Below are 10,662 nucleotides of genomic sequence, written 5' to 3'. Positions count from 1 at the left end.
TTTCGCATTCTCATTTACATTTTTCCAAATACCTATAGATTCAACTATTCATGGGAGTAAATAATGAAGCGACCCGTTGGCATTGCATATGCTGATAACATTTTTATCCTTATTGCTGGGCTCAGCATTTACCAATTACCAGCTGGGTCGCAGCTCCAGCCACTCCACGCCCATTGCCACTTGCTGGGCTTTAGCTCAGGCCCGCATGTATTAATTCTAATCAAATTTGTTATTCAAAACGAAACTCGGGCACGTCCTTGCCAGCCATTTTGCAAGTGTTAACCTTTTTCCCGGCCATCCGCTGCCCAGGACTACGTTAAGCCTTCGAAAATGGACCAGCCGTCGGATTGGCGACGATTTGCACGCCGACGGGAGGCGAAAAGGGAAGGGCCATCAACCTTGACATTTTTGCCTCCAGTTTCTGTTTTCATTAAACTAATGAAGTCATGCGCCACGGTGCGGTATGTAGGCTCACACACTGGCAGCCATGGCTACAGCTATATCGTATGGTTTGCTACCAGTTTTTGGGGTCCAGATCCTGCCAAACGACTGTCAGACACATAAAAAGGTGTACTTGTGTGAGTTGGCCAGCGTTTGTGTGCCTATGCCTGTATTTAGCAAACGGCAGCTGCGCCTCATTACCCCATTTTATTGTGCCTAGCGTGAGTGATGCCGAGGCGGTCTTAACACTGTCAAAGCCCTACACTCCGGCACATAATTAATGCAAAATGCAAACGTATTCATGGCTGTTCGCAGCACTCGCATAACGCATACGCCGTGTGGCAATAAAAGGCTTTAAAGCTTTAAGCGTCTAGATTACTGGCGGCACAAGTCAAGTTGGCTGCCTCACGTCAGAAATATTGCAACACAAATTTACAATGATTTAAAGAAAAAACTGCAAAAGTTGATCGACAATTATATTCTTCTATCGCTTTTTTGGATCACAATTTTTGTAACTGATTATGATTTTGCTGGCAAGTAATTAATAGCAATATATAACATATTATCTTATAAAGATTACAAAGGCCAAACAAAATTATTCATTCTTTAATGGAGTACAGTAGAATCTAAAAAAAATAAATATTTAATACAGGATCACATTTCTAATTATACTTACAAGACAAATCTTCAGTTACTTCAATCGTATCTAGGTTGCGCATGCTAAGAATAAATCCTGTATCGAAGCTTCGAAGACGGCGTCCATTGAATAGGAAACATAAAGTGTCTAGTCTCAACATGAAATAATTAGCATACGCTTTCATTAGTCTTATGAGCGGCATCCTGTCCGAAACTTTAAAAACCAAATGCATCCGATCCTCTGAGTATAAAGTAAGTTCCAAAATTCCCATTACGGCCGAAATCACAAATTAGGAATTGCAACTGAATATGACACCTGCTTTGTCCAGAGAAATAAATGATACTATGAGTAAAAAAGCATAGCCTATTTAAAATATTTTCAGATTCAAAAGCCGTTTTTCCTTGACAACAAGATTGTTCATTTCATTTTTTCATAACGTTCTCGTATACTTTTAATAATCGTGTTTATTCTGTACTGTTTTTCCCAAAAATAGAAAAGCACAATATTTTTTTTGCTCAATACACATTTTTTTTTGAAATACATTGGATAACGCATTGGTAAATAAATTAAAAAATGCTGACTTGTGAAATCATGTTGATGTACATAAGATATCTCATAAAGATTTCATTACTTTTTTATGTTTTAAGCAAACCATAACGAGAAGCCTATGATAAAATGAAAGCTTTAAGCGTTGTAACTTCACTAACTGCACAAGTCAAGTTAGCTGGCAACTCTAAATTGTAAGACGACAGAAATATTTCAACAGGAATTTACGACGCGAGCACACTAAATGCTCATTTAGTTTGCACTTTTATTTAGAAACTTCTTTTGCACGTTTGCCAAATTGTCTGTGGTAGCCAACCACCTCGGATCCGCCATTCCCTCCAACAAAAGGGGGGGGATCTGAAAAACGACAACGCCGTTTGTGTGTGTGGCAAAGTGCAATAATAATGAAGGTAGAGGCGTAAATTTCGCTTTGGCTGCAGGGCGAGAAAAATGGTCTGACTGCAACGAACTGGGCACCCCGTGGTGGCAAGATCCTGTGGCTCCACCACCCGAACAGCCACCTGAACCCTCACCCGAAACAGGTGAGCCATGTTGTCAGCGGAAGGTAGCTACAAATTCTCGTTGCAAAAGCTTTTAGTGAATTTATGGCAAGGAAATTCCTTTCGCTTCTGCTCGAAAAAGCAGGCTGCACTGCTGGTCGGTCGTTTGTTTATGTCTTGGTCCTCAGCTCCAGAATCCAAACACTGAGCTCCAAACTCCAAACTGCCGGCTTCACAACACTTGGCATGTGTACGAACGGCTTTATAAACTTCTGGGCATAATGCACTCCCCTTGGCCAACTCAGCAACTCGGATTCGCAATCGTAGGGCCTCAAAGCTGCGGCACGAGTGCCTAATGAGCCCCAACAAAGGCGTGCTGCGCAATTCTCGCAATTGAAAGCCAAAACTTTGACGTGGCAAGGCCAGGCAGTCAGGCAGTCAGGCAGCCTGGCAGCACGCACAATTAATTTGCAAGGAGCTCACGCGCTTCCTCACTCACTTGAAAACAATTTGCCATATGCATTTCCACAAATTTGCGAGACTTCTTTGCCATACTGCTTTCTCTTTTATATATTTTTTTTCTGGCAGCTGTACTCGTATCAATTACCAGGCCATGTTTTGCAAATTGCCAACAACCTTGAAGTGTTGAGCTTCACCCCAGCAACTGCCATTTCCCCTTGCCCACCAGCAGTCTGCATCCTGTTTCATTTCTCCTTGGCCAAAAAGTTGATTCAAGTTTATTCAAAAACAAATTTAACTTTTAAGTCATCAGCGAGCAGCGGTGAAAAGTGGGAGAGATAGCTCCCAGGCAGCTGCCATATGCTGCAGTTCTAGGTGAGTCTTACACTGGAAAAAATTATGGTATAGACGTTAAAAGAAAGCGTTTCCGACCCTATAGAATATATATATTCTTGATCTGGATCACACGATTATTCGATCTAGCTATGTCAGTCTGTTCATGTTTATAGGTAAATTATTTATTATTAATTTATTTAAACAGTTTAAGCGTTTTTCTTATAGTGAAGTCATAACTATATTTAATGTAATATTGCAAACTTTTTTTCTGAATTTTCCTTATATTGAAGTGGGGGTAAAATTAATTTCTTTCTTCGATTGTCTTCAGTGTAAAAATGTAAACTTCTCTCAAGAATGTACCGCGCAGATTATTCTGATAGTTTTTCCTTTCAGTCCTATCAAGAGCGGCAGCATCTTCTTTATTATTTTCCTTTCGCGGAATATTTTATTGTGAAAATTACGTTAGCCTGCATATGCAGGGAGGTTGTGGAAAAGAGGGTCTTTTGCATCTGCATCGTTATTCTGTCTGCCATTGTTTAACTGGAGGTCTTCGCCTTCGCTCTTCTGCAGGCCCGTCAGCGAACCGAATTCCCAGCAGTATTTGCATTCAACTTAATTGCGTTTTAAGTAGATTTGTGGTGAAATGTGTTTGTACGGATGCGATTGTCAGACTTCATAAAGCACATGGCCAAAAAAGAATACACTATGGCTTTCAGTTTTCCCTACAGATAAAATCTGTGGGTCTGTTTGCGGAGCTTTAAGGTAGGTGAATGCTGAATGCCATTACACACAATATCGAAACACAAAGGTGGACGGATAATTAAGATGTGAAAATATTTAATGAAATGATTGTTAAAGGGAAGAATTATTCCAACAAGAAAATAACAGCAACCTTATAGTATTTAAGCCAGTAAATAATATTCTGTTGGCAGAGAGGCCCGTTTCCGATTTCAAATCCACATCGACCTTGAGCGACAGGAATGTCCTGTCAGCATTTCTGCATTATACGCATAGAGTCCTTAAACCGACATTATTGTAAAGGCAAAATCTCTGCAGCTGTCTGAGCCGTGCTGATGTTGTACTCCGTGTATTCTTTATTTTATTTTTCCTTCGCCGAGGTACACGTGTCAAACTAATTTCACATTTTGTTGCCTTTTATTCGTTGGCGCATTTGTGTCACCTGCCGAGGTGCACCACGCCCCTCCCATCCCATCCCGCACCATCACATTCCGCCCCCACAATGCGCGCCAACAGCATTGAAATTCATAAAATATTTGCACAGCGAAATAGGCTACGAAGGCTGAGGCTTCGGGCGGAGTATTATGTGTCAAGCACGTTTGAATTCAAATTCAAATATTTGCCAGAGTCGACAAACAAATAAGCGCAAATATGGTAAACAGCAATAAGCAGCAGAATGGCAAAAGCTGAGCGGGCTGAAGCGAACTCGTGTACGCCGGATTTGAGTCCTTCTGTGGGGGCTTCTTATACCTGTTCATGCAAAAATCTTTAGCACCCGAATATAATGCTGTCACCTTGGCAGTCATCTGAGCTGTTTGTTGTCTCAACCTAGCTCAGTCTTAATTTCAAACACATTCGTAAATATTCAATGGTCGACCAGAAAGCTCTTCATGTGTAAAGTCAACAGAAAAAAAATCGGCTTTAAAGATCGACTTGTTCTTGGCCTCCAAGGACAATGATGGAAACAATGGCCTGACAATTCATAAGTTCACTAATCCTGTCTGCGACTTTTCCTTGTACTTCAAAATCAATTAAAGTATACAAGCTAATAAGTTATGAACAGAAAGCTGGGCAATAATTAGCTTATCACTGCAAAAAATAAACCACTAACTTGTATATCACCTATTATTTCCAATATTTAGAAAAAGTTAAAGCACACATTTATTTCTGGAATATTTTTAAATTTACGATATCCTATCCTGCGATAATCCAATCTTAAGCCTCTTTAAGAAAATGGGAACAAATGGGTCTGAGAAAGGGACAATGGAGCTACGACTTGTCAATGAATCGATTATGATTTGTGGCGAAAGTATAGCATACTTATATGCGCTGCCTACACAACTTTCTGGTTCGAATATATTTCAGCGCAAATTTGCACATTCGCAGTGCCAAAGAATGCGCCGAGGGACAATAAATCTTCGATTGTTTGTCCCAAAGAGACCAAAGGATGTGTCCTTGTGTGGGTGTCTCTGGATGTGAGCCTGGGGCAAGGGATTGCCCACTGCCGCCATTCGTTTTGGCCATTTCGCCAGTTCGCCATTTTGCGTTTCGCTCGCCACATTTGCTGGCCTAATTGCGCCGTTTGCCAACCAGCCAGCGAAATAAAAAGTAAAAAGCGAAAAGCGAAAAGGAAAACGCAGACACAGAGCTGTCATTACACTTCAAATCCCCACACAGTCCTTAGTACTCTGATAATTGTCCCAGTGACCTTTCGAAGCCGAATATGGCATCGAATAACAAGTGAATTTCCAGTTGATATCAATGAACTCCGTTCCCCAGCCCGTTTAACCTTGCCAATTATAGTGAAAAATAGAGCCAAACATTCCCACGTCTGCGATGGGCGAGAAAAATAAGCGAATTCGGCAATAAATAGCTATAGCCATGGAGAAAATATATTTTTAGTTGTCTCGGTCACTGCGAGGTCCTGTCCGATTTGGAGCTCCAAGAGCGGAGACTGCAGGCGACTTCGACTTGCTGCCAAGACAAGATAAATGATGTTTCCAAACTAACACACACGTACAGCCGTGGCAAACATAATAGTGCAGAGTATTTATTTATTTATTTTCCTTTTCTCTGTTACATGTTGTTCAACTTATGATAACTCACTTTTATACTTTCTACTATCTACAATATTTATTGAACATAAAACTTTGAAATAAGATATAAATTTAGTAAATGAATTGGTCACTTGATTGCATATTAACTCTATGAATGGTCCTAAGCAAGGCTTTATAAACGACTAATTTTTCTTTAGTTTTTATCTTATTGTTTTGACCCCAACTGTTCGTTTTGTTATCACTTAGCTGGCCATGTTAGCTGCCATCTCAGTGACTTTTTGCAATTGTCTGGCCAGGGATTGTCAGGACTTTTGACTTCTCGCTGTCCATGCTATTTTCGCTGACCCCTCTTATCTCTCTGCCCATCCTTCATCTCTCATAATGATTGTGTTGTGAAAAATGCAATTATTTTTGATTGTAGTTTAAGGTGCCATGTTTGCATTGCACGCCAAATGCCGCACATTTATCACACTTGCTCGCCCCTGAAATGGGGACATTTTTGCAAGTCAACGCAGAGAAAGCGACATGGAATTTATTGAGCCTGTCTGGGGCCATATATCAGGCGCAGCATTTGTCAGGGAGTGCCAATGGCTCTAAACCGAATTGAACTTTGTTCTTATTGATTTTACAGCAGAAGTACAGCAGCCATCTCGTTCTCGTTCTCTGTTTCCAGTTTTGTGTGTGATGCGTGTTGTAATTTTGGCAATTTTAATGCCATTAAAAGCAGCCTAGCCCCAAAAAGTTGCAAATGATGTGCGAAGGATGGAAATGTGGCGAGTATTGTTCGTATTTATGCAATTTGTGGCAGCTGCTCGAACAACCGCAGCTACAAGACTCATGTAGAGCCCTCGCACCCCCCTCCCCCCCACGGAACCAGAACACAAACAACCACAACAACAGCAATTACAACAGGAGTGGTATGGAATTTTCAATTAAATTGCAAAATCAATTTTCAGCAAATTAGCATATTTATATTTGCATATTTTTAATGGGCTGACGAAAAAGGTGCGCAGGTCACAACAGGTGCGAAAAGGGAAATTGTGCCAAATTAAAATCAGATAACACGGAATGACTTACATTAGAGGAGCACATATGAGTCACCTAAGGTTGGGGTTCAGTCGTCACCAGCATCTGTGCCAGAGGCGCGTGTCTGATGTTCAGAAATCCGCATCAGAGTTGCGTATGTATATATAAAACCAGAGTTATCCCAGCCATGAGCCACACCTACTTCCCGAAAAACTCAAAGTCAGCAGTCCTTGGGCACTTAGTAATGCCACTGCCTATGGCATATCATAACCATATAGACGCCGCTCCCGAGGAAAGTATTTCGATAATTACATTTAGCAACTGCTGTCTTCCCAACGGGCGAATTATTCCGATTGGGGAGCTCGATTAGTATCCTTACCTTAGATATAAACAGCATAATTCCACATTCGCAGAATCAAAATTACTCACTTAAGTCCTTCATTAAAATCCATTCCAAGAATCAAAATTACTAATTTGAATCCGACATTAAAAAGCATTCTAGGAACTAAAATATACAAAACTGTCATCGCCCTTGACTAAAATATTAATTTAAAAGAAATTGTTTCTCCTTAAATTTGATATTTGTAAACACATTTAAAATTAAACAAAAAAAATATAGTTAAAATTAAACATTTCAATTGGAGAGTAGTTAATATTATTAAAGATATAATTTCTAAGATTTCTTCTAAAACTTCTGCACCGCCCCAGTTAAGCAACTTCTATTCGCATATACATTTTAATTTATTTATACACGTTTTTACCCCCAAACGGTGATATGGTTTCCCCAACTCATGCACATGTGTGGCCACAATTTCGGTATACAAATTACAAAATTATACAAATCAACGCCGCACAATTGCTTCAATTGAACCCAGGCCAGAGGCCTTAGCTGCTTTAAGTGCCCGAACTGGTGTTTCTCACATGTATACCCCACGAATCCCGAGTTTCTGGCGATGATGGTGTGGCTGGCAGAGATTAGAGTCTCTTCAGACGAACAATCAAAGACAAAGCGCCCTCGACACCTGTGCAGAATTATGGAGCCCACTCGCAGACAGAAACTCGCGGTTGGATCAACTGCAGGGGGTGTTTGGGTGGTTGGGTGGTTGAGTGTTGGATTGTGGGTGGCAAGGGCGAGGCAATTAAGTCATTACTTCAAACAAACACACATACTGATATTGCCGCCAAAGGCGTTCTTTCTGCAGGTGTTTTACAAGTGTGCAAACAAAGTGCCACGGTGGTTGCATAAAAGCCAGTAAAGCGGATGTAAGAGTCTGCCGTCGTATGCGTGTTTGTACATTTCCCCGTTTTGTTTGCCATCGCGCCTGTCTTCCCAACTCCGCATTTCGTTGTGGTTGCAATAAAGGCATGCAAATTTATGTGCGCCCTCGCCTGCCACGCCCCTTGCCATATTTTTGATAAGCAATTTTCATCGCCCCCACGAGAGTATGAGTTGTGAGTCGAGTGTGTGTGTGTGTGTGTGCATGGGTGGTGGTGAAATGAAATTAACAAATCATTTCACTTATGGGCACTGGGGCATCTGCTTCCACTTAGCTCCGGCATCACTTTGATGCTAATTTGAATGGGAAATGTGTCATTTCGGGTGATTACAAGAGGATCTTATCAGGACGCAAACAGTCTCAGTTGGGAAAGAGAAATTGAAACATTTTTCATAAAACTCAGATTGACAAACTCTCTAGATGCAAACACAAAATTCACGATTATAAAAAGATATATGGAGATGTCTATGCAGCAAATAACAAATTAATTGAAATAAAGGTGTTTTTAGAACTAAAGCTGATTTTGCCATCATACCACTTAAACAACTACAATTTATTTCCAGGCCACACACAATAAAAAACAACTGCTGAAAATTTAGGGAGCATCAACAATCTTTAGATCTGGGACAAAAGTTTTGCCTATTTGGAAACTATTGTAAATTTGAAATGCTGCTTGCGAGAAAAATACTTTCTCATTACTTGAATTTTTATTATGTTACGTACGCAATATGATTAAAAACTTTAAGCTTTTCAAGGTGTAAGAATAAAAATGTTTATTGGATTTCGCCTGTCCGATAATGGCAATTAGTCAATTAAAAACCCGACCTCTTGGAGGGCACTTCATGGTCGTTTCAGTCATGGGACAAATGCCCGACGAACTACACACGGCTTCACTGTTTCGCATGCGTCGCGTGATGAAGTGCTTGGGAATGCTGCCGGTGTGGGAAAACCTGTTTGCCAAAGTGTTTTGCAATGTGGTCCTTTGTGTTGCAGTTGGCTTTTCAAGCTACGGACGCTTCAGCTTTGATTACGACTTTGACTACGATTTCCTGAATGATCACTTTTCCAGCAGCATGGATCTGACCAACTTTACGGCCCTGATTGCGATTCATGTGATCGTCGTAATGGAGCTTCTATGGGGATATAGCTGCAAGGATGTCGATGGGCAACTGCAGGCGATTCAATTCGCGATTAATGTACACCTGGGCACTCCGGCTAGTCTGGATCGGGTTCGTGGCTACTGCAATGCCATTTACGGATCCCTATTCATTCGAAGTCTGATTTTTATCCTAATGACGGCGTACAACAATCGCGCTTTAACCTATTATGCCTTATATTCGGAATTAGTTTTGCTGGCCAGATTCTCCGAGTTCACTCATTACTGTGCCGTGATTTATTTCCTGTACCAGGAGCTTCTCCTTGGAGCTTCAAATGTCCTGGAAGAGTTGCAGCGAACGCGATTCGAGCTGTGGTCCATACGCCGCTTGTCGCTGGAAAAGTTGTCAAAGTTGCAACGAATCCATGGACAATTGTGGCAATCCATCCGTTGTCTGGAGCAATATTTCCGACTAAGTCTGATCACCCTGCTCCTGAAGTTCTTTGTAGACTCCTCGGCTTTGCCCTACTGGCTTTATCTCGGCCAAGTGCAGCACACAGCAGTGTCCATCCAATATTGTTAGTAATCACATAACCAAATTTATTGCTTATTTTTACTCTACACAAACTGTTTTTAAAAAAATAAAAATAATTTTGAACCTCAAATTGAATATTTAAGGTTTTAAATTCAAGTTAAAATAAATTTTTATATATATTATTAATAAGAAAACACTTCAAAATGTTACACATATTTTTCTCGCAGATGTCTGCTGCGAAGAGTGCATCAAACTATTGGAAATTGTAGTGCCCTGCTGGATTTGCATGCGCTGCGATGTAATGCAGCGAAAGTTGCGCTCTATATTCTACACAATAACCACGGATCGACGTAATAGCCAACTGAATCTGGCTCTTAGGAAACTTTGCCTGCAATTGAGTCAGGAGAGATTTCAATTTAGTGCAGGAGGACTGGTGGAAATCACCACAGAAATGCTGGGAAAGGTAAGTTAAATTAATTGAGTCAATACAAGAGTAAAATTTACTCTATTTTAATATAGTTCGTATTCGGAATGATCAGCTATATTGTGATCTGCATTCAATTTAGCATCAGCATGAGGGCGAGCAACGCCAACAAACTGGCACAAAGTACCACACCCAGTGGCCCCATTTAAGTGCCCTTCTAAATCGATATTTGTTGGGCAGTCTAGTCGCGTGCTTATTAAATTAAAGTCAATTAACCTAATTAGCAAATTTGATGTCTGCCCGTGCATAATCAAAAAAGGACAACGGGCAATCAAGGCAGCAGCAAGCAACAGCAGCTGGCAGAACGTCTTCTTCACATAATTATTCATGCTTAAAAATTCTATTAAAAACTTTTGCCAACGGCCACTGACCGTTCACGTAGGACTAAGGGAGGTCCATGTTTTGGATTTGTTTGCCATGCTTGGCCAATCTGTCAGGGGTCCATGTGTGTATATGGAGTACACTTTAAAAGTATACACAGTAAATCCTTGAAGACTAACAACCAATCTTCTGGGTCTTTAACTTCAAAC

At 40.7% G+C, this 10,662-nt stretch overlaps 1 protein-coding gene across 1 annotated transcript; it reads left to right on the top strand.

The window, feature by feature from the left end:
- Positions 1-8,874: 8,874 nt before the first annotated feature.
- Positions 8,875-10,281, top strand: LOC108041390 (putative gustatory receptor 98a). Its single transcript, XM_017119310.1, has 3 exons — positions 8,875-9,691; positions 9,876-10,111; positions 10,168-10,281. Exons 1-3 carry the CDS (start codon positions 8,875-8,877, stop codon positions 10,279-10,281), a joined length of 1,167 nt encoding a protein of 388 aa, XP_016974799.1.
- The last annotated feature ends 381 nt before the right edge of the window (positions 10,282-10,662 follow it).

The sequence above is a fragment of the Drosophila rhopaloa genome, unplaced genomic scaffold, assembly GCF_018152115.1.
Source record: "Drosophila rhopaloa isolate 14029-0021.01 unplaced genomic scaffold, ASM1815211v1 contig_178, whole genome shotgun sequence".
Taxonomy (NCBI): Eukaryota; Metazoa; Arthropoda; class Insecta; order Diptera; family Drosophilidae; genus Drosophila; species Drosophila rhopaloa.
Note: the sequence above shows the minus strand (reverse complement) of the source record. Positions and strands in the feature narration are given on the sequence as shown.

Coding starts and splice junctions, on each gene's coding strand:
- LOC108041390 (XM_017119310.1), top strand. CDS start 8,875: ATGGGACAAATGCCCGACGAACTACACACGGCTTCACTGTTTCGCATG. Junction 9,692..9,875: donor AGCAGTGTCCATCCAATATT/GTTAGTAATCAC, acceptor TTTTTCTCGCAG/ATGTCTGCTGCGAAGAGTGC. Junction 10,112..10,167: donor CCACAGAAATGCTGGGAAAG/GTAAGTTAAATT, acceptor ATTTTAATATAG/TTCGTATTCGGAATGATCAG.